This window comes from Brassica napus, chromosome A6 (genome assembly GCF_020379485.1).
Source record: "Brassica napus cultivar Da-Ae chromosome A6, Da-Ae, whole genome shotgun sequence".
NCBI lineage: Eukaryota > Viridiplantae > Streptophyta > Magnoliopsida > Brassicales > Brassicaceae > Brassica > Brassica napus.
This window is the reverse complement of record NC_063439.1, coordinates 28,029,231-28,052,176: the sequence shown is the minus strand read 5'-3', so window position 1 is coordinate 28,052,176 and position 22,946 is coordinate 28,029,231. Positions and strand designations below refer to the sequence as shown.

Genomic DNA, 22,946 nt, shown 5'->3' with positions numbered 1-22,946 from the left:
AACCTTGGAGCTATCTATATCTATACAGCCAGACACACACGACAATATATATACACACACATATTACTAACTCCACTGTCTCACTCTTGTTCTCTCTCTCTCTAAATTTTCGACTCTAAAATTTTTCATTTTCTTGATTCGATGATGTTAACTGTGTCGCCACTTGTCGTCAACACCACCCCAAGGGATCATTACATGGCGGCAGATTTCGCAGATTTTACGGCGGAAGGCTTGCCGGACTTCACGGCGGAGGAAGGAAGTCTCGATGTTCTTGAAGGAATCGATTTCTACGACGACCTTTTCATTGAGTTCAACGGAGATGATGTTTTGCCCGATTTGGAGATTGATTCGGATGTTCTCGGGGAATATTCCGGCAGCGGAAGAGATGAAGAACAAGAAATGGAGGGAAACACTTCGGCGGCGTCGGAGACATCGGAGAGAGACGGTGGCTGGTGTAAGCCTGAAGGTACGGATAAAACGGTGCGTAAAGGCAAACGTAAAGGGAAGAAAACTAAAGATTGTTTGTCCAACGATAACGGAATTAAGAAAAAACCAAAAGTGAGTTTCAGTATACATATTTTCATAATAAATCATATAGTTTGTCATAATTAAATAAATAAGTTTGTTTTTAATATTAATTAGTTTAAATATTATATGTATCGGAAAAACAGGTGGATTGGACGCCGGAGTTACACCGGAAATTTGTAGAAGCGGTGGAGAGATTAGGGGTAGATAAGGCGGTGCCGTCACGGATTTTGGAGATTATGAATGTCAAATCACTCAATCGTCACAACGTAGCTAGCCATCTTCAGGTATTTTATACAGTCTAATAAATCAATAGCCTAATAAGTTCTACATCAATTAATCTAGAGCTACCAATCAAGATCCATATTAAGATTAGTTGTATAAAAATTATTTAAATTATCCATTTAAACAAGATTTACTTACGTCAACCAAAAAATATTAATTTCGTGTGTGTAGAAATATAGGTCACATCGAAAGCATTTACTAGCGCGTGAAGCAGAAGCTGCGAGCTGGAATCTCCGACGACATACCACAGTGGCAGTGCCCGAAGGAGGAGAAAAGCTAAGTATGGCTCTTCCTGCCTTGGGCTATCCACCACATGTGACACCGTTGCATCAAGGCCACTTCAGGCCTTTGCACGTGTGGGGTCATCCTACGTGGCCTAAACACAAGCCTAACAATCCATCATCGTCTCCTCTTCGGACGTTTCCAATTCCTCCGGCCGTTGCAGTAGCTCCGTCCTGTTGGCCAGGTCAACTGCCATATTGGCACCTACAAACCCTCTATCCACAGGTAATATATATATGTTCTTCTTTCTTTTTTGGGTACACCCTTGCACAGGTATAAGCTCATTCATATGTAAATATGATAGATTTTGATTGGCTGCACGGTTGAACTGTGATAAATAATTCAAAAACAATAATTAACAGGAAATGACAAAACTATTAACTGGTAAGAAAGCTTGATTAGTTAACTATTACCACCATTTTTACGTCTACAAAATTTGATTATACTAGCTTTAAGCATTTTAAAGTCTCAAAATTTGAATCTTGATGTGTTTAACAAATTATTTTCTAATTATATATATATGATAGAAAAACATGTTACCTAACTAAAGTATTATATTTCTACTATTCATTTGCTATAAACTCTTTTTGTGGGGATTTCTAATCAGATTGAGAGCTATAAGTTATACATGCAGGCATGAATTTATTAAAAAATGTTAAACTTTAATTAGAGTTTATATGTAAATATGCGTAGGGATATGGTATGGCTTCATCGAATCATTCAAGCATTGGTGTTCCTACAAGACAACTAGGCCCCACTAATCCTCCCATCGACATTCATCCCGTGAGTCCACATTTATTTGTCTTACTTTTTCTAAAATAATCCAAAAAGTTATTGAATAACTTTTGTTTAGTTTTGATATCGTTCTCTCGTTAATTAGTGCTTATCTCCAATTGACTTTGACCGGTATGCAGTCGAATGAGAGCATAGACGCCGCATTAGGAGACGTTATAACAAAGCCGTGGCTACCACTCCCTCTGGGACTGAATCCACCGTCAGTTGATGGCGTCATGACGGAGTTACAACGTCAAGGCATTTCAAATGTTCCTCCTCTTCCTTGAGCGAACAAAATTCGTCGAAATTACAATTGTTGACTTCATTTTTTGGGGTATCTTTGTAAGTTTTTTTGCAAGGAAGATAAATAAATCCTTGTTGTTTAATCATATGTGTTTTTTTTTGAACAACTTAATCATATGTGTTCTAAATGAGTTCATGTATTGAAGTTAAGCAAGTGTATTATTTTAATTACATCATTATGTTGGTCGAACTTACAACTCGAACTTACAGTTTCGAGGAGTATTTTAACCAGTGCGTGGACATATAAACACACATACTCGGCCTACGCATCCCTTATATATTAATTTAGAAGCATTAAAACTTTTAAATGTAGCTACGTATCATCATCACGATGCTTTTCACATTTTTTAAAAAATAAGTTAGTTTATCTAAATATATATTATCCCTTATATATTAATTGAGAAGCATTATAACCTTTGAGTGTATCAACGTGTCATCACCAGAATAATTTTTAAAATTTTTAGAAAAATAAGTTGGTTCATCTAAATATATATTATACTTTTTATTAAATTGACTATCAAATTGATTATTAATGCATAAAAAATATTATCTATTTTTTCCTTAAATAAAACTATGAAATTACCTATTATAATTAACATATATACGACAATTAATGATTTTGAATAATGAAGATTTCATACTAATTTCGTATTTTCCATCCTTTTTTATTTTATATTATTAAAAATTTTAAAAATCACATTACCCATATAATAAATATTTTAGATTTTTTTCTTATATATTATATTTTGAATTTTTTAAAAGAGCAATAAATTACTTTAATTGTTAATAATCTTACAATAAATTTTTTGTAAACAATTGTTTTACCTTTTTGTTATAAAACGATACAAAATAATCATTAAATCATATGAATATGAAGTATCATTCAATAGGTATTCAGATTAAATAAATAAATATATATATATATACATATATATATATATATATATATTTAGTATCATTTAAATTAAACTATATGTTATATAAAATATGTAAATACGTTAATTTCAAATTTTACATTGAAATGTATTGAGACATGAATATTTTAATTTTGAAATTTGCATTGAATCTTTTAAAGCGATTATAAATTACTCAAAAATATTTCCCAATAAAATTTTTGTGACTAATGGTTTTAATATTTTGTTACAACAAATATACAAATATTAATAAAATCATATGAGTAGAAACTAAGAAGTTTCAATTACATATTCATATTAAAATATACTATATATATGTAAATATCATTAAAATTTAATTATATATCATATAAAATAAATAAATTGATTATTTTGATTTATTTATTTTGATTTATGTGCATAATATTTACTCATTTTATTTAATATATTTATTATTTCATATGGACAAAAAAATATAAATAAATGTATATAAGATAATTGGATATATAACTTTCATTCCGCTCAATGAGCGGATCTTAACCTATAGTATTAAAAACATATTTTCTTCGATACTTCTAGAATAAAAATCAAGCTAATTTCGAGCCCAAAGATGAACCTGATTGGTACAGGTATTCACATGGGCATTTTGTAGTCTAATTAAATCGTTATATTTGTCGAAGGAATATTTTTAACCAATGTGAAGTTGTGAACTGATGATTAGCTAGTACACTGTAGGACTTCACATGTGCATTTTAGGCACACAAACGTAGCAATGATAGTTCCGTTGTTCAAGCAGACAAGGTTCATGAGGACATCTCTCATATTGTCTGAAACTCGACTTAAATAAATGTTGTAATGAAAATCTGGAAAACCCCCAAGTTGAGTTCAGCCTCATAAACTAAAAGATTACACTGATCCTTCAATAACATTTGCAACTTCTAAACTTCATTTTTAAGACCTCTTCCGATCATCTTCACCGTCATCGTCTGAGTCACCGCTCTCACGGAATCGTGGGTTCTTCTCCTGTCATAGCAGACACGTTCCACCATCACACCGAGTAACATACTAAAATCTACTCAAAGATTCATTTAGGGAAAGAAAAAGTTATGTTTATTACCGGTCTCATGTCATGATCAGAGTCTCTCCTAGTCTCATGATCTGAGTTTCTTCTTGAGTTGTCGCGTCCATAACGATCATCGTCCCTTTGACGTTTCCGATGAAAATCTGCAGAAACATTGGATCATCAAATGAGTTCTGAATGTGTACTATTACTATGCATAAGGCCTGATTTAAAAACATTATACCTCCGCCTCTTCCGTGGCGATTTGATCCTCCTTGGCCATATCCCCCTCCACCACGAGGTCCACCACGTCTTTCATCTGCATGATTGACATATTCATTTAGGACACAGAGGATGCAGTCAAGTATACAAGTTCTCGCATCAATCAGCTCCCCTTACACTAGGATCCATGATTTTCTAACATTTCAAACTATTTATCACAAAGGAAATCAGCGAAAGGATAAAAGATGTACACAATTATCAGTGAAGCAACTTTAGACTCGCATTCATGTTGACTATTCAGAGTGTTAAAGTGTGATACATGTAGCCCAGAAAAGGTTGGAAGGACGTACAATTGGATGGCGCGGGTGCAGGATAGGAACCTCCAAGTGAACCAGTACCGTAATCTACGAGCTGTCGTTGTGCTTCGAGTTCCTTCTGAACTAATTTTCCATAACCACCTCTAGGTATCAACCAGTTAAAGAAAAAACATGGATAGGTAAACCGAGAAATAAAATATGACCATCTAAGCAAAAAAGAATGACGACTGAAAGGATATCAGGATCGTAATCTGTACGGTATTCGTCTCGAACCTGTAATGAAGTTAAGAAAACAATGATTATTAACATATAGAAAGGGGTAGAGAGTGTGAAAGTGAAGTTATACCTGGCCACCGCTTCTACCACGTCCCCATTGCCTTCCTTCTTGGAAGCCCCAATCAAAGTCCACACGAATAGGGCGGTCATCAAGAATGGTGCCACTTACATACTTGACTGCATCCTCTGTGTCCTCTCTCGAGTAGAACCTGATAACAACATCACCAAATGAAACTTACCCTGTGGTTAAAAAAAAGAAGGGGTAAAACTCACAGGACGAAACAGAAACCACAGGGGGTTTTGGTGTTCTTATCAAGTCCCATGATAATCTTTTTAATCTCTCCAGCTCTGGAGAAGAGCTCGTAAATCTGCTCTTCAGTTGTGTAGAAAGAGACGTTCCCAATGTAGACGGTGGAAGAGGTCCTCAACGCCTCCTCGAACTCCTCCTGTGTGCCTGAGAATCTTCTATCTCGATAAGCCGAGAGCTTTGCTTGCTCCTAAGACACCAAAACAACAATGCAAGAGAGAAAATCAAAAAGGCCTTCTCTTTCAACGTCAATTGGTCGATCTGGGTTTCATCAACCAATCAGATCTCGGATTACCCAGACACTCAAATTAGCTTATGTAACCAATCGAGCTAACAAAGGCAAAACTTGTGTACCTTGAACAAAGAAGCCATCGCCTCCCGAGAGTGAATCTGCGAAGACGAGAAAAGAAAAATCACAAATTAGGTTGTACGAAGCTTAAACAAAGAGGAATAAGACGAGAGATTAAAGAATTTACCTACCTGGATGAGCGAAAATCGAAAGGCAGAGACGCTTGCTCTTCTTCTTCTTCTTCTTCTTCTTCTTCTTCTTCCAAAACCCTAATTTCTTAAAGGAACTGATAGAAGGGAAGCGTTAAGCAACACAACACACTCCGGTGTGATAGCAATTCTGGTTTATTATGGTTTAGTCATCTCGTTTGACAATTCCGGTCCGTTTATCTAAACCAATTACCTACTTTTCAATAATAATTAAATTATGTATTTGAGATAATTTTAAACGATTGATTTTCTACAAAACTTAGATCATTTTGGTTGGACTAATAAAATTAAACTTTAATTTTAATTAAACTGATTCACAATTTCGTAAAACTATAAAAACTAGATTTTTATTTTTAACTGATTTGTAAAATGCATATAAAATTTACAAATCCAAATAGATTTATTGATTTCTAAATATAATAGAACTGGAGTTTTGCCATCGAACTTAAAAAAATATATATATCAAAACGACGTCGTCTTATCTTGTTAACGGTTGACTAACTTCTGTTAGAGTTAATGTAGATTTATGCACGTTTTAAGAAGTTTATATAGTTTTTCTTAAATTATAATTAAGTTGAAGTCGGTTTTGGTACTAACCATTTGTATGGGTCCTATTTGGTACGATTGAGAGTGTCGAAGTAGAAATTGGTATTTTTCCTCGTATATCAAAACGATGTCGTTTTATCTTGTTAATAATTGATTAATTTCTGTTATAGTCATTGTAGATTTAAACATGTTTTAAAAAGTTGGTGTAGTTTTTTTTTTAATTATAATTAAATTGAAGTCGTATTTGAGACGAACTAAATTGATGTGGTTGAAATTGGCATTTTTCCCTAGAGAATAAGGGGTATATTCGGAGATGGGCAAAGGGATCCAAATCTCGGTGTACAGTTTTCGGAAGAAACAGAATGTATGCCGTTTTCGTTATAAGAGGAAAAACAACGCACATTGTCTCTTAAATTAACGTAAACGCCAGAGACAAATCAACGGTGGGTGGGGCCTATTTCTACGGAAGTCAACAAAACGCACCGTCGCTGCGGATCACTGCCTTCTCCTTTACGTCTTTAATGAACATTTAACAGAGCCGAAGAGAAACCACGGCGAGAGAGGAATCTCCGAACTCCGGCGAAAATCGAGCTCCCTGTGATCCACTAGGTATAACGCATCGCTCAATCTCATACGAATTTGAAAATCTGATTTTCTTTTTTATTTAAAGTACTTTTCCTCTGTTCATTTAGCTAGATTATCTGAAAAAAAAACAAAATCGGTTATAGATTCGAGGTTTTCTTCTGATCACGATTTGTGGAATTTAATCAGATTTGGCTTGCGGTTTCGATAGATCTCTGGCTTTTGATTATGATCTGATTACCTTATTAATTTCTTTGTGAGGTTTATAATGTGTTTACTGAGTTCTTCAAGTGGACAAGAACACTGGTGGATTTTATAATTAACGATCCTCGGATTAATGTGAAATGTGACTTATCTGCTGAGTTTTCTCAAGCACAGTTCGTTCTTATTTGTTGTTGCAGTTTAAAACTTCAATCAGCCTCTTGGAGTTTGAGGATGAAACTCTAGAAGAAACCTTTAGCTTCCAAGTGAAAAAAATAAAATAAAAATGAAGCGTTTTGTTTACATAAACGATGATGAGGCTTCAAAGGAGCTTTGTTGTGATAACCGTATATCAAACACAAAGTACACTTTGTGGAATTTCTTTCCAAAGAACTTGATGGAGCAATTCAGGTGATGATGATTGGTTCCTTTTGATTTTATTGTTTTAGAAAGTTTAATCATATCATTTTTTTCTCTTCTCTGATGGACATGTTCTTCTTCTTTTATTCCAGCCGGTTCATGAACCAGTACTTTTTGTTGATTGCATGCCTTCAGCTATGGTCACTTATCACCCCTGTCAATCCTGCAAGTACGTGGGGTCCGTTGATCTTCATATTTGCCGTCTCCGCGTCCAAAGAAGCTTGGGATGATTACCACAGGTATCTCTCAGATAAGAAAGCAAATGAGAGAGAGGTTTGGATCGTCAAACATGGGATCAAGAAGCATGTATGGATCAGTTTTGCTATTTTTTCTTTTTCTGACGAGTGACTTTTTTAGAGGATATTTTGGCTTAGCTGTATTAGTATTTTGTTTGTAGATCCAAGCACAGGACATACAAGTTGGAAATATTGTCTGGTTGCGTGAGAATGATGAAGTTCCTTGTGATCTAGTTTTGCTGGGCACCTCAGATCCACAAGGTGTTTGCTATGTAGAGGTAAATTCCCATCATGCATGTAATTGATTTACGCTGCATTCTACTCCGTCGAGTGGATGCTGGTAACCTTTCTTGAGCACTTTGAAATGCGCTAAAAATGTGTACTCACACATGCAGACTGCTGCTTTAGATGGTGAAACCGATCTCAAAACAAGAGTCATACCTTCAGCATGCGTGGGAATTGATTTAGAATTACTACACAAAATGAAAGTGAGTCTTCTTGTAACAAATCATACCGCTCCTGGCTTTCCATTTTGTTTCCTATGAAATGATTTCTTGTTATGTTTTTCCATATTTCCAGGGTGTGATTGAATGTCCTATTCCAGATAAGGATATTCGAAGATTTGATGCGAACATGCGCTTATTTCCCCCATTTATCGACAATGACGTCTGTTCTTTAACTATAAAAAACACCCTTCTTCAGTCCTGTTACTTGAGAAATACGGAGTGGGCTTGTGGAGTATCTGTCTATACAGGTAATGATTTCTTCTATAAAATGGCTTGTTTTGGTTTTAAAATAGATTTCTAAGTGTCAGGACCATGCGTTCTTAGTATCTATGTTTTGTCACACAGTTTCAGTTGATATTTGATAATTTTTCATGCTTTCATAGGCAACCAAACCAAGCTTGGGATGTGTAGGGGTGTAGCTGAACCAAAACTTACTGCTATGGATGCAATGATTGATAAATTGACTGGAGCAATATTCGTTTTCCAAATTGTCGTTGTTATGGTTCTCGGTGTTGCTGGAAATGTTTGGAAAGATACAGAAGCAAGAAAGGTTTTATTCCTAATACAATATCATGTCCAGAATAAATATTTGACGCTTGCTTTTGTAGAGTTGGGCAGTTCTGACTACACGAACTTGGTTGTTGTGTTTTTTCAGCAATGGTATGTGCAGTATCCAGTGGAAGCCCCGTGGTATGAGCTGCTTGTAATTCCGTTGCGGTTTGAGCTTTTATGTTCCATCATGATACCCATCTCCATTAAGGTAGTTATAACTTCCTTGCTATGATATGTTCAAAACTGGTAGCATCCTTCTAGCTCTGTAGTGACATATATAGTGCGTTAAGCGTTTTGGCATGTAAAAGAGGTATTGGTTGCAAATCGGTGGTTAGTCATAATGTTTGATGGAGCAATATTGATTTTGAAGATAATCCATTTGTGTAAAAATAGGCATGTCTGTTCTGCTAAGCTTCTGGTTAAATTATGCGGCAGGTATCTCTAGATCTGGTTAAGGGCCTTTATGCAAAATTTATAGAATGGGATGTGGAGATGGTAGATCAAGAGACTGGTACAGCATCTTATGCAGCAAAGTAAGTTCAGGATAGAGGCAGACTACCTCATATTTCACCTGTGAACAATTTAATCTCACGATTTGGTTTTACATTATGTGTTTTTTTTGTGTGTGGCAGCACAGCAATAAGCGAGGACCTTGGGCAAGTAGAGTACATTTTGACCGACAAAACTGGGACCCTGACAGACAACAAGATGATATTTAGAAGATGTTGTATTGGTGGCATTTTCTATGGGAATGAGACTGGGGATGCTTTAAAAGGTTTCATACTTCTCCTTGCGTATTTGTGTCAATAATATTAACGTATACACTATTTAAGTCTCTGCATCAATGAGTCTGCGTCAAAGGAGTATTGCTTCTAACGTTTTCTGATCTTTCTAATCAGATACACAACTTTTAGATGCCATCACCAGTGGCTCTACAGATGTCATCCGATTTCTTACAGTTATGGCTATTTGCAACACAGTTATACCTGTACGAAGGTAATTTTCAACTTCGTTTTAATGTTTAAATTTCTTAATGTCTGTTTTGTCAGTCAAGCAAAGAAACTTCACAAATCATATTTCAGTTGTACATATTTTTATGTTTATCTAGGCATTTCAATCTTATTGTGTTTGTTTTTATGGGTATTTCCATCCGATAGCAAAGCTGGAGATATTATATACAAGGCCCAATCTCAGGATGAGGATGCTCTTGTAATTGCTGCGGCGAAGTTGCATATGGTCTTTGTCGGCAAAAATGCCAATCTTCTAGGTAATAGTGGTGGTGTCATTTCGGTTTTTGTCTTCATGGAATATGTATCTAAAAATTAGCCTTCATTTTTTTTTGTTTTTCCTCTTTATCGAATGCAGAAATCATGTTTAATGGCGAGATGATTCGTTATGAGGTATTGGAAGTTCTTGAATTCACGTCAGATCGAAAAAGAATGTCAGTGGTAGTGAAAGACTGTCAGAATGGAAAAATTATTCTTTTGTCAAAAGGTGCAGATGAATCAATCCTTCCCTCGGCACGTGCTGGTGAGTTAACGTATCTCTTATCAAAATGAGACGAGGAAGAAGTGTGATACAGAATGTGCTCGGAGCTGATGGTCAATTTTTTTTCTCCGACTATGTTATTAGGCCAGCAAACCAGAACGATTGCTGAAGCTGTTGAACACTATGCCCAGTTGGGGCTCCGAACATTGTGTTTGGCTTGGCGTGAACTGGAAGAAGATGAGTATCTAGAGTGGTCAGTAAAGTTTAAAGAGGCTAGTAGTGTTCTAGTCGATAGGGAGGTAATTGGAACGACTCTTCTCTGTTTTGGTTGTTCACTTTAAGCAACAATGAAGTATGCTAAGTTTAAACCCTACCGTATAATTAAGTCGATGCACTTGATTGCCTCAAATGATGCTTTTCTGTTTTGGTTGTTCACTTTAAGCAACAATGAAGTATGCTAAGTTTAAACCCTACCGTATAATTAAGTCGATGCACTTGATTGCCTCAAATGATGCTTTTCTCGTGTCACAGTGGAGAATTGCAGAGGTGTGTCAACGGTTAGAACAAAATCTTTATATTCTCGGAGTCACTGCAATAGAAGACCGCCTACAGGTAAACTTATAAATGTTAAGGACATAGACTTTCACAATGTAATATAATATAGCATTATAAGCAGGAGAGGTCTATCTTATATATAATTGCCTCCTCTTGTCAGGATGGTGTACCAGAGACAATTGAGACACTTAGAAAAGCAGGGATAAACTTTTGGATGCTGACTGGAGATAAGCAGAATACAGCTATACAGATTGCTCTTTCATGTAACTTTATCTCCCCAGGTAAGTTGGGATCATTTGTTTTTACTTTGTTATGATTTACCTATTTGCTACTTATCATGCCCTTTTACCATAATAATCATGTTTATATCAGAGCCTAAAGGTCAACTTCTACTGATTGATGGAAAAACCGAAGAAGATGTTTCTAGGAGTTTGGAGAGGGTTTTGCTTACAATGCGGACTACAACTTCAGAACCTAAGGTTCACCCTCTTTAATTGTTGCATCCTTGGAACATCTTACTATCACCTGTATCAGAGAATAATTTATGGGTCTTACAGGACGTGGCATTTGTTGTTGATGGCTGGGCTCTAGAAATTGCTCTGAAACACCATCGCAAGGATTTTGTTGAATTAGCTATACTTTCTAGGACAGCCATATGCTGTCGTGTCACACCTTCACAAAAAGCTCAGGTATCCCTCCTAGCGTTAGGTGCTTTCTTATTATTATTTTTCCCAGGTATTATGTTCATCCTGTTACAAAGTGGCCTTGAAGTGCTCACATCTCATTTGATGTTTTGGTTGAACTTGTTTTCTTGCCTTTACAGTTAGTTGAGATTTTAAAATCCTGTGATTATCGAACCCTAGCAATTGGTGATGGTGGGAATGATGTAAGAATGATACAGCAAGCTGATATCGGGGTCGGCATTAGCGGAAGAGAAGGGCTGCAGGCAGCAAGAGCTGCAGATTATAGCATTGGAAGTAAGAGCAGTAGCAAGATCTATTATATTAACTTTAAGATACATATCACATACACTTTTTCCCTCCAACTGCTTCTGAATTTTGTTACGTAGTCCTTGTTTACAGATGAACTGTTTTAACCTATCAAAGAGCTATAATTGGTTCTTCATGGATTGATCTTTGCGTTTGCGTGCAGGATTTAGGTTTCTGAAAAGACTGATTCTTGTTCATGGGAGGTACTCGTATAACCGGACGGCATTTTTGTCGCAGTATTCCTTCTACAAATCATTGTTGATATGCTTCATCCAGATTTTGTAAGTTTATTAACTTTTCAGATATGATTTGAGTTTTCAGTAGATAGTAGCATTCCTGAAATACTGACAACAGAATCTACGCAGCTTCTCGTTTATTTCAGGCGTTTCTGGAACCAGTCTTTTCAATTCGGTTAGCTTGATGGCTTATAATGTGTTCTACACCAGTGTTCCTGTTCTAGTTAGTGTAATTGATAAAGATCTTAGTGAAACGACAGTAATGCAACATCCTCAAATTTTATTCTACTGCCAAGCTGGAAGGTATGCATTGACTAATTTTGTGTATAAATCTGCTTTGTTTCATAGGTTAATGCATATATCTGTATATTCTCTTTTTTTTTTTCAATCCAGGCTTCTCAATCCAAGCACATTTGCAGGGTGGTTTGGTCGATCCCTTTTTCACGTGAGTAGTGTCATCTCAGATCTACTTAAAATGAGGCTTTTGTTCATTTTCCCATGTAAAAAAAAAGAATCTGAAATCTGGGATTTTATTTGCAGGCGATTGTTGTATTTGTAATAACTATTCACGCATATGCTTATGAGAAAAGTGAAATGGAGGAGCTTGGAATGGTAGCTCTCTCTGGATGTATATGGCTTCAGGCTTTTGTTGTCGCTCAAGAAACCAAGTACAGCTCCTTATCCTTGCGTCTGGGTTACACATACATCGCTTTTTGAATGTGCATATATATGATACATACACCGATGCTTAATAATTATTGTCTCTCCTGTTCGATGCCAGCTCCATTACGGTGTTGCAACACCTTTCCATTTGGGGAAATCTGGTCGGATTCTATGTCCTAAACTTTCTCTTCAGCGCCATACCATCATCGGGAATGTACACGATCATGTTCCGCCTCTGTTCTCAACCTTCTTACTGGATTACAATGTTTGTAAGTATCAATCAAAAGCCATCTCTCCTATTTATTTAATCTCCATTAACAAACACCTACCCGAGGAATAATAATAATAATCCCTTGTCGTTATTCTCTTGTGCAGCTGATAGTTGGAGCAGGGATGGGTCCTATATTCGCATTGAAGTACTACCGTTACACATACAGACCCAGCAAGATCAATATACTCCAACAAGCTGAACGTATGGGCGGTCCAATACTGACTCTAGGTAACATTGAAACGCAACCGAGGACCATCGAGAAGGACGTGTCTCCAGTATCCATCCGAAGCCCGGTTTACGAGCCTCTGTTATCAGAATCTCCAAACGCAACTCGACGTTCATTTGGCCCTGGAGCTCCTTTCGAGTTTTTCCAGTCTCAGTCAAGATTGTCATCATCATCTGGTTATACCCGAAACTGCAAAGACAATTAAAAAGATTTGAGTTTTTATTTTCTTCTCTCTTTTTCCCCACATTTTTAATGTTCCGACACATATCTTAACTGGAAATGCAGTTTAAAGCCAAAAACAATCGAAAGAAATGGGAAACTTGTTTAGAACAGTTGTATATAGACCGCTTTACTGGAATTATCAGATATTGAAAGGTAGTCTTATAAACTCGCATCCTCTTGTTCTACAAAGGCCCTGTTGGTTTATGTGTCGCGTGACATGTGACTAAGATTACGTTCGTTTATGTGTCACGCAACCTCCCAACCTGTAACTTTGCAACTAAAATTACGTTTGTTTACGTGTTGTGCAACCTGCAACCAGTCGCGTAATCAATTGTTTTTGATTTTTAGTAGTTGTTTTTTGAACGACTTGAATTGGAATCTGCGACTTGCGACCAATCACATGTTACGCGACAACAAAACAAACAATAACCTGCGCGTGACGAACAGGGTGAAAATGGATCTTTTCTTTTTGTTTTTTGACTGAAGGCATTGGTACTCTGTTTTTCTCTTTCTTTCAGTTTGAGTTGCATGAACTCTGGCCTTTTTGCCTTTCAAATTAATGACTAATAATTCAGTATTAAAAACAAATAAGAGCTGATGGGATAAACTAGGGAACACCATTACTTACCTGAGATCTTTATGGTTGTTTCTCTGCCATTTTTTTTGGTTTTTTGAATTTTAAAAGTTCTATGCCAAAAAGTTTGCAAATCCTCTAGGGCAAAACTTAAACTATTTTAAGTTAACTATTCTTTGAAAAATAAATTTCTTCTTTCAGAAATTGAACCCATAATTTATTAGACCATCAGTATAGGTGAATCTCTCAATAATTATATTACTCCTAATATTTAGTTGAAAAATCTATTAAAGAAACTGAGAGATTTATGTGAATTTCTCTCAAAAAAGAGACTAGTGAAAGAATCTCAAAAAAAAAAATTTTGAACATAGCATTCATAAATCAGGGCAAAATCAATCTCAAAAGACCCTAGTGAAAGAATCTTTGAACCAAAGTAATTGCTTCTGGACAGAACCATATTAAATAATTTGATTCGTGATCCGAGAAGGGTGTACCTCAGTCCATAAATCTTTTAGTCAGCAAGAAATAACTTATTTATTTTTGTCAACCATGTTATTAGATAAGACTATAGCCTACATATATAATTTACCAGTGGCCATCAAATATGTATATTAATTGTATGCAGCAGAAATATAAATATTGATACAATTTTTTTTATAATAAGATTTTGAAACTAGTCGTCACAAATCACAATTTAAAGTGATTCCAAAATGTAAAATAAAAAAAAAGGAAAAATGTGTTTGAATATCATCCCACTATACCGACATTGCCAAGTTTGAACAAAAGAAAAACAGTACGTAGTAGTTTTCAGAATTTTACGTTTATTCAAACTAATAAAATTTCCGAACGGACTTGATGAGTAGCTAGACATCATCCATTCCTTCCGGAAATCATAACTAATACAAATAACTTTGACTATTATTGTACGTGCAAAAATCTTATTAAGCCAAATACTCCATTTGTTTTAAAATACACTAAGTTTTGTGATGAAGCACAACTATTAAGAAACTTATTTTTTTTTTATCTAAAAAATATCATTAAAAGATAAATTAAAATTATTCAACCAATCACAAAACAGACTACAAAATATGATAGGTTACACAGTTTTTGATAAAGTTAAAAGTACATTGAAATATAAAAACATCATCTATTTTGAAACATCAAAAACTTCATAAAACATCATTTTTTGTGAAACGGAGGGAGTATACGTTATATAATTGTGATGATATTAGAGTCAATTAGTTAAAAAATCACAAAGAAGTTGGAAATTAGGTAAATACACATGATGTGACAAGTGTGTCTATCAACAAAAATACCAAAGCGTGGGATTTAGGGTATTGAGTTAATTATAAGAAAAGTTGGGTATATGAGATGCAATTTCACATGATATTATTCACCGATCGAAAGTATTGAGTATTCAATTTTCCTCTATAGAATGGGCCATAAAAAGAATAACATATGATGCCACGGTACATATCTATATATATATGTTAAGGTAAATAGTTAGGTTGCAACAAATTTAAATTGTATGTATGCAACAAAAGATAATACTATCGAACAATAATGCTTTGAACATTAATGGCGCGGGATTTAGTTGTGGATCTAGATTAGATAGATCGATCCATCAACCAATAGTTGTGTTAGACTTTTCTTTAACAACTCTAGACGCTTTACATAGCAAGATATACTAACTTTCCAATAAATACTCGAGACTATTTAGCCTCGGTTCATGTCTATGACCCATATATATATATAAGAATGAGAAGGGTGATTTAGCTAAATATCATGTTTGTCTTTACGATATAATCAATTCAAACAAAATCTCATCCACGGACTAAAAACTAACTAATGCTGCCAACACGAAGAAGCTTGTTCACAAAACGTCCAACTGTTTAGTCTCTTCGCATTGTATTATTCATCTACCATGGTGCTCTCATCTCAACGAGTACACTCCATCAGAAAAGTCAAGAAAAAGATGGGAAGTGAAGTGCACACAAGATACAATGCACCAAAATCTTGAAGAAAGAAATAAATAGTTCGAGGTTCCATGTACCACAATATTTAATTCCAAGCTTTATTTGGGTCCATTTTATGGTGTTTTTGGCCCACTGTCCTTGTTCCATCGTATGGATGTATATATATGTAATGCATGATAATGAAATATGACTCGGGGGACATCTAAAGGACTGATCGTCCCATCGAGATGAGAATGGGAACTAAGTATTGGTGGGTCATGCGGTCCACATGACACCTTCACACCCCGACACATTAGCCTTTGTATATTTGCTATTATGTTTATATCTATTTACGTATATACGATGCACATGATCACTGTGCAATACACATTTGTTTATATACAATCGTATTTATACGAATAATGAACACTTCTTTGCATGTACAGCTGTCGCTCAGATGAGTATTTCTCCAAGGAAACAAAGTGCTCTCGGAGTGGAGATAAATATTATTCTATTTCTTTTTATTTAAGAAACTATACTGTCATAATATTGCAGACTTAAAAATTTGTAGTAAATGGTAGGGGACTAGTTTATCAGTTCCATTATCAACAAACGAAACCTAACGATAACGTTATCCCTCCACACTAACTATATACTCGGAGGGAAATATAATGCTACGTTGAATGTTTTTATTACTCGCTTTGTTTTTAAGGATTTTTTTTCATTAAATTAGAAGATGTATTGTTCAGTGAATCGCTCTAAAAAAAGTATTGTTCAATGAACCGACGTGAGAAAACTCTACAAATATAAAAGAACTTTAAAAATGTATGCATATAAGACATTTTCACAAAAAAAAAAATTAATTACAACACCTTTTTTTACTATTAAACAGAATATTTTGAAGTAAACATTACATAGGAATTCGTTCAGTATTGAAAATATTACAAGTTCCAAGAGATCAATATTACAATAAAAGTTATGGACTTAAACCAAAAAAAAAAGTTATGGACTCTTTATTATTTTTTTTAAGGTACAGGAATATTTTTTAAAATCCACTGGGCATAGTACAGTCTCTTAATTAACACTCATGAACAAAATCGTAAAAATTAACAATTTGCAATAGATAATGATGGCTCTACGACGGCGGTGCCCCGCCACCGTATACTACTTTCCGTCGGAAAGTTTCTCCGACCATTCACATTGATCATGCAACAGATCGTTCACCCATCCAAGATCAAGATCGCCACTAGAACCAATCTCAAAGCTACTCTTATCCCTAGCTTCCGCCGCTGCCGTTGCAGCCGCCGTGAAATCGCTTACACGACCACCACGTGGTGTAAACTCTTCACTGAAAAAGCTCGGCGGCGGGGGCTGAAGCTGAATCTGGCCATTGAGGTAACTTGGAGTAGAAGAAGGTGAAAGAGCAAATTGAAGATCTCTATCTCCGACGTCAAGCCACGGCGGAAGACGGTGATGATAATGGTTGCTCAGACTTGATGAGGCAAGCATCGACGCCGTTGAAACAGGCATGGTAGCCATAGACGCCGAAGAAGCCGCGGTGAGTGGTTGCGTGAGACTAAAGGAATCTAAAGAATTAATCATTTCGTTTAGAACTTCCTTGTAAGTCACGGCTGATCGGTGGCGACTCAGCCGTGAAACTGCAGTGACTTTATTAGCCGGAGATAGAGGTGGAGACGACGACGGTGAATGTGCTAAACCGAAGAGAGGGCTCGTCGGAGAGTTGGAACAAAACACACAACACCCATTACTCTTGTTACTTAACACCGACGCGGGTGATGACAAAGCCGATCCGCCACCGCCGGAGACGAAACTTTCTGGCGGTGGAGGTACTCTAAGCTGCGGCGGAGAGTGAGCAAAGAAACATATTTTTCTCGTACAATGCTTACCGTCTTTACAAGCCTCCGTACGGTAACGACTAGGATGGAGCCAACACTCGAAAACGCCGTGCGCGAAGCCGCACTCGTCACCACGGCTACAATCACCACCGTGGCGAAACTCAGGGCAGACTTCACCCGTGTAGTGATACCGGCGAGGGTCACGGCGACGGGCTTTTTCGCCGGGGTGAGAGAAAGGACAGTCGGTCCAGTCGTGGCTACGGCTACGAGTGCACCGTCTGATCTTGAATTCGTACATTCGGAAATGGTCTCCGGCGTAAGGATCGTCGGAGTCAGAGTCGTAATGATAGTCTTTCTGATCGTTACCGTCGCGACGGGGACTAGAAGTCGATGAGGGAGATTTGGCGGAGGAAAGAAGCTTTCTCGATGGAATAACCACCGTTGGTTTACCAATGTGGCCGGAGTTGTGATGCTCGATGTCCATGACTACGTGGCTAAAGACGAGAGAGAAAGTTTTGTTATCTTGCTTTGGTTTGGAGACAGACACTGGAAGTGATGAATGTAAGATAAAATGATAGATGCTTTGTTGTCTATATATATGCGTTAGAGTATACATATTATATAGATCACGAAAAGTAAAAATATATCCAGTGTAATGCTACACTAACTTTTAATTATCATAGGGAAAATTGTTTTTTTAGAGCAAAAAAATGATAACTATGTCCCTTTATACTAATCTATACTACTTTATGTCCCATTAGACTAATTTTTTTCAAAATGGCAGTAATGCCCTTAAAATTGTAATTTTTTATTCCTTTTTCGTTTTTTTTTTTGTTTTTTTGTTCCTTTTTCGTTTTTTTATTTTTTTAAAAAAAATCGATTTTTTTTTTCAAAATATAAAAGTGAATATTCCCAAATATTTTGTTTCCATATTTTTAGGAACTGATTTCTTATCCGTAGAATACAACTAATATGTAGAAATCGGTTTCTACAGTTTTTTAGAATTATAGTAATGTTTAGATTTTGATTTCTACATGTTTTAGATTTATAGTAAATCTGTAGAAGTCGGTTTCTACGTGTTTTAGATTTATATTAATGTGTAGATTTTGATTTCTAAAGATTTTAGAACGATAGGTTAAGCATGGAATGTGTATTCTAAATATTTTTAGAATACTCCTATTTACGTAGATCACGTATTCTAAACATTGTAGATTCAATGAAAAATGTGGATTTCGTTTTCTACTTCGTAGAATGTCATTTCTACTTTATTTAGAACATAATATGAAATTTATAATTTTAACTTTTTTTATAACTGGAAAAAATATCACTAAGTTCATATAGGTATTTTATCAAAAGTTACTATTTTTCCAATTTTTTTTTGTTTGTAAAACTATTTATTAAATTTATTTTCAAAAATATTAAAGGGTGTTATAGGAAAATATGACACAAAATATAGATTAGTCTAAAGGAACATAGTTACCATTTTTTTGCTCTAAAAAAACAGTTTTCCCATTATCATATTACGCACGTCTCAATTGTAGTTTCGCGAGTTTTTTTTGTTAATATCGCTATCATATTGCAATCCGAATTTAAATTTGATGCAGTGTTGAAGTGAAATATAGATACACGTCGTGATCAGTTGAGTTTTAATCCAAACAAGGTTTGTTATAGCCATTTAAAACGTGAGATTCGGTTTGATATTGATTAAAAATTAAACACATTTAAAGTGATCTATCAAAAATCACATATAAATTAGAGAAATTTGGAAAGAGATTACTTTTAAGTTTGTAATTTGTTACTTAATTAAGTTTAAGTTTTTATTTGCTAAGTAAGTAAATTTTTTTTTGTTTTGGCAAAATGAAAGTTTTTCGGAAGGTTTTGTTAAATCAATTATTTGCAATTTTACTATTACAACTTGGTAATGATGATAATCCAAACTAGGTCACGCAAAAGTAGCTCATTTGGTTGAACTAATACGATGAGGCCATAAGTTTTTAATTCCGATTTTAGTGGTAGAGATTCACTTCCACCTCTCCCTATACTGGGTTATGGATTAGGTCGTGTGCTTTATGGATTAGAATTTTGATTTTTATCTATGCATATTTTGTTTATACCGGTCTAGGTTTTAAATTATGAATGGTGCTCAATGGCGATGATGTGTGTGCATTGCGCCTTGGTGCAAGAAAGCGCTCGCCTTGCAGATCTCTTGAAGAAGACGTTAGCTAAGTCTTGTTATATACATTAGCTATAGAGTATTGACGTTTATATACATATTTGATAAAGAAAAAAAAGTACAAAAAAATATGAGGTTGTTTAATCTTAATAACTAAATGTATTATTTGAAGATAGTTAAAATTTTCAATAGAACGTGAGTCGTAAATCAAAACTCAGAATCTAAGAATTCAAAATCAAAACCCAAACCCAAAAAATATATATTCAAATGTAGAAAACCAAAGTAAATAACTTAAAACAAAACACCTAAAAACCAGCCTCAGAATCACTATGAGCTTCATCATTCTCATCTTCATCATCAATGTCATTGGCATCCTCATTCCAAATCATTTGCCATTAAATCTTCTTTCATCTCATCCTCAAGATCAACCAACGTCATAACATTTGGAGATGGCCCGTAGTGTTTATTCTGAGTTGAGCTACTAGAAACACATTTTTCTTTGTAAGATTTAGATGAACATGCACTCGTTGCTCCTCTAGTAAAATAATTAGGATCTTCTACGTAGAGCTTTGCTCATGAAATTCCATGTCAAATCATTATTTTGCCACACAAAAATCATCATTATTCCAATTAACCACTCATTGCTTTCATAAATATCTTCCAAAAGAATATGATCTATGGTGTCACTTATCTTTGCTCGACGTTGTACGACTCAGTTGTATTTCACAAAAACCATTTTGTTCAATCGGAGTTGTGCTACTTTATTTCTCCTCTTCGTATGAAGCTATTGAATTCAACTTCAATATGTAAAAGTTAAATCACATAAAATCTAAAATGAAGGTTATTAAGAATATTTACAAGTTGGAAGACATACTATTTTCTTTGACAACCAGTAGCACTACAAGTCAAAATAAGGATCTTAACAGCGAAGTTTATGAGATTTGGAGCACAAGACCACAACTCCACTATTAAAATAAAAATGTTGTTACTATTTATGTACTTAAAATAAAATTAATCCGGGTTTGTGATACATGGTGCTTTGATATCTATCCCACTATATAAAAGGGACTATTTTTAAGCTTTGTAAAGCTAGCCACATGCTCAAAATAATCAGGGCCAATCAAATTGCCACGTCACTGCCAGATTAGGCTTCAAATTAAAATCACGATCGGGCTTCCTGTGCGCTAACTCATTCTCCGACTCCGTATTTTTGTTTTGCGCCATCAGCCGAAGTGAAGCCAAACTCAGATAATTCACTTTCACCCAGCCCAGCCCATTAATCCCATCAATCTGATAATTCACTTTATCCCAGCCCAGCCCATTAACCCTAATCTACGTATTGTTGAGACTCAAGCCAAAGCGCACACAGCTTTCTCATCCTCTGAATAACCTAATCGCCGTCTCCCCCATTTACCTTTCTCTCATGACGACCCATCTCGAAGCCCATTCCCGAGCCACTCTCTCATAAGCATAATCCCGTGTTCTAAACATCCCGTGTTAAATTTTTTAAAACACTCATATCTTAGAAATAGTTTAGAAATATCTTTATATAAATGTTTTTTTCTTGAATAATATTTAATTATAATTTTTTGTATCTTTTTAACTTTTATAATAAAATTATTGTTTTCAGATAGCTACAAAATATAAATAAGAATTATCTTATTTTAAATTTTTTTGATAATTTTATTATATTATTTTAAAATAATGTATTTAATATTAATATAACATATAAATTTTATATGATTAAAATAAAATTCGTTTGTAATTATATATAAAATTCATTAAGGGTATTCTTTTAATTAACACATTAGCGAATCAGTTAGAAATTAATAATAAATCAATAACCTATCTAAAAGTCTAAAACCTAATAAAATATAACAAATAAGAAAAACTAACTAAATTTTAATATAAAATAGAAATTTAATATTACTAATAAAAAATTCATTTTTAATATATATATATATATATATAATATTAATTAAGGGTATTTTTAAATTAATAAATTAGTGACTTAGCTAAAAATAAATAATAAATCAATGATTTAGCGAAAACCTAATAAAAACATGACAAATAAGTAAATTTACTAAAATTATGGATAATATAAAATATAATTGATTCTTTAATACAAAATTAAAATAAGAGTTTTGTTAAATAAAACATAAGTTTGCCGTATCGGTCTAACAAAAAAAACAATCATTAATAGTGTCGTAGGAATTATGTTTTTCCCATTAGCGAATAAAATTGAAGCATAGTGTTGGAGGATAACTCAACGTGTAGACAAGATTATGGAGATTGACATGGGAGTTGAGGTAACGGACACAACTGTTCTTTCGCAAAGAAACGCTCCTGCTAGACATCCTGGATAAATGAAAGAGACATATCTTGACTTGGCTTTGTGTTAATGGATGGTGACTTTCCAATGCTGTTTGGAGTAAGGACCGATATACACGCACCAAATCACCACTGTAAGCGGAAGCTGAAGGTTTGCTATGGCAATGCAAGTGATACTGAAGTTTAGACACAGAGAGATGGTCTTTCAATCGACTGTGAACAACTGGTTATGCTTATTCAAAAGGAGAAAGATTGGCCTGTGTTGGACTCGGAGCTCAACGAAATACAGGCTGTATCTAAAGAATTTTCTGAACTTTCTATTGCTTATATTCCTAGAGCTTTAAAATTCCATATGAATAGCCTAGCAAAAGGTGTCCGATCACGCGCATCTCAATCAGCTTTTGTAAACCCTTTTGCACCAAGTTGGCTAGCCCCACAAGCTAGCATGAGGATGTCAAAAAAGAGAATAAAGTTAAAAGTGAAACTAAATATCTCAATGAACAAATTTATCAGAAGTCCATATTTATGTGGATGTCTATATAGGACAAACAATTTTTTTAGACAATTATAGAATATAGTCACGAAAATCAATCCTAATATATATAATTTAAAAAAACCATCA

The 22,946-nt window shown here is 34.8% G+C and overlaps 4 protein-coding genes across 5 annotated transcripts; 2 read left to right on the top strand and 2 right to left on the bottom strand.

Annotated features, from left to right (window-relative positions):
- LOC106411119 (transcription activator GLK2) lies at window positions 1-2,340 on the top strand. The gene is made up of 5 exons (XM_013851811.3): window positions 1-558; window positions 672-812; window positions 982-1,317; window positions 1,786-1,875; window positions 2,007-2,340. The coding sequence occupies exons 1-5, from the start codon at window positions 142-144 to the stop codon at window positions 2,151-2,153; spliced, it is 1,131 nt and encodes a 376-aa protein (XP_013707265.1). The 5' UTR covers window positions 1-141; the 3' UTR covers window positions 2,154-2,340.
- A 1,460-nt stretch (window positions 2,341-3,800) lies between these two features.
- LOC106406994 (nuclear cap-binding protein subunit 2) lies at window positions 3,801-5,900 on the bottom strand. 2 transcript variants are annotated; one of them, XM_013847769.3, is made up of 9 exons: window positions 5,725-5,900; window positions 5,599-5,634; window positions 5,211-5,434; window positions 5,008-5,146; window positions 4,901-4,934; window positions 4,695-4,808; window positions 4,367-4,441; window positions 4,180-4,286; window positions 3,801-4,085 (listed from the first exon to the last, which is right to left on the bottom strand). In XM_013847769.3, exons 2-9 carry the CDS (start codon window positions 5,614-5,616, stop codon window positions 4,014-4,016), a joined length of 783 nt encoding a protein of 260 aa, XP_013703223.1. In that variant the 5' UTR covers window positions 5,617-5,634; window positions 5,725-5,900; the 3' UTR covers window positions 3,801-4,013. The 2 variants fall into 2 exon arrangements, with proteins under 2 accessions (XP_013703223.1, XP_013703222.1); XM_013847768.3 differs by having other exon boundaries at window positions 5,721-5,898.
- Window positions 5,901-6,679: 779 nt separating this feature from the next.
- LOC106410729 (phospholipid-transporting ATPase 2) lies at window positions 6,680-13,545 on the top strand. Its single transcript, XM_013851314.3, has 25 exons — window positions 6,680-6,897; window positions 7,272-7,482; window positions 7,584-7,797; window positions 7,889-8,005; window positions 8,123-8,215; window positions 8,307-8,481; window positions 8,617-8,783; window positions 8,889-8,993; window positions 9,221-9,318; window positions 9,418-9,560; window positions 9,685-9,781; window positions 9,943-10,052; window positions 10,151-10,315; window positions 10,418-10,572; window positions 10,805-10,885; window positions 10,989-11,109; window positions 11,201-11,307; window positions 11,386-11,517; window positions 11,652-11,805; window positions 11,981-12,098; window positions 12,183-12,356; window positions 12,447-12,498; window positions 12,594-12,721; window positions 12,835-12,985; window positions 13,092-13,545. Exons 2-25 carry the CDS (start codon window positions 7,358-7,360, stop codon window positions 13,416-13,418), a joined length of 3,309 nt encoding a protein of 1,102 aa, XP_013706768.1. The 5' UTR covers window positions 6,680-6,897; window positions 7,272-7,357; the 3' UTR covers window positions 13,419-13,545.
- A 3,403-nt stretch (window positions 13,546-16,948) lies between these two features.
- On the bottom strand, window positions 16,949-18,451 carry LOC106409017 (zinc finger CCCH domain-containing protein 61). The gene has a single exon (XM_013849703.3). The coding sequence runs from the start codon at window positions 18,434-18,436 to the stop codon at window positions 17,129-17,131; it is 1,308 nt and encodes a 435-aa protein (XP_013705157.2). The 5' UTR covers window positions 18,437-18,451; the 3' UTR covers window positions 16,949-17,128.
- Between the last annotated feature and the right edge of the window lie 4,495 nt (window positions 18,452-22,946).

Coding starts and splice junctions, on each gene's coding strand:
- LOC106410729 (XM_013851314.3), top strand. CDS start 7,358: ATGAAGCGTTTTGTTTACATAAACGATGATGAGGCTTCAAAGGAGCTT. Junction 9,561..9,684: donor GACTGGGGATGCTTTAAAAG/GTTTCATACTTC, acceptor CTTTCTAATCAG/ATACACAACTTTTAGATGCC. Junction 10,053..10,150: donor CAAAAATGCCAATCTTCTAG/GTAATAGTGGTG, acceptor TATCGAATGCAG/AAATCATGTTTAATGGCGAG.
- LOC106411119 (XM_013851811.3), top strand. CDS start 142: ATGATGTTAACTGTGTCGCCACTTGTCGTCAACACCACCCCAAGGGAT. Junction 559..671: donor GAATTAAGAAAAAACCAAAA/GTGAGTTTCAGT, acceptor TCGGAAAAACAG/GTGGATTGGACGCCGGAGTT. Junction 813..981: donor ACGTAGCTAGCCATCTTCAG/GTATTTTATACA, acceptor TCGTGTGTGTAG/AAATATAGGTCACATCGAAA.
- LOC106406994 (XM_013847769.3), bottom strand. Junction 4,809..4,900: donor CCGTACAGATTACGATCCTG/ATATCCTTTCAG, acceptor ACTGGTTGATAC/CTAGAGGTGGTTATGGAAAA. Junction 4,287..4,366: donor TCGCCACGGAAGAGGCGGAG/GTATAATGTTTT, acceptor ATGTTTCTGCAG/ATTTTCATCGGAAACGTCAA.
- LOC106409017 (XM_013849703.3), bottom strand. CDS start 18,436: ATGTATACTCTAACGCATATATATAGACAACAAAGCATCTATCATTTT.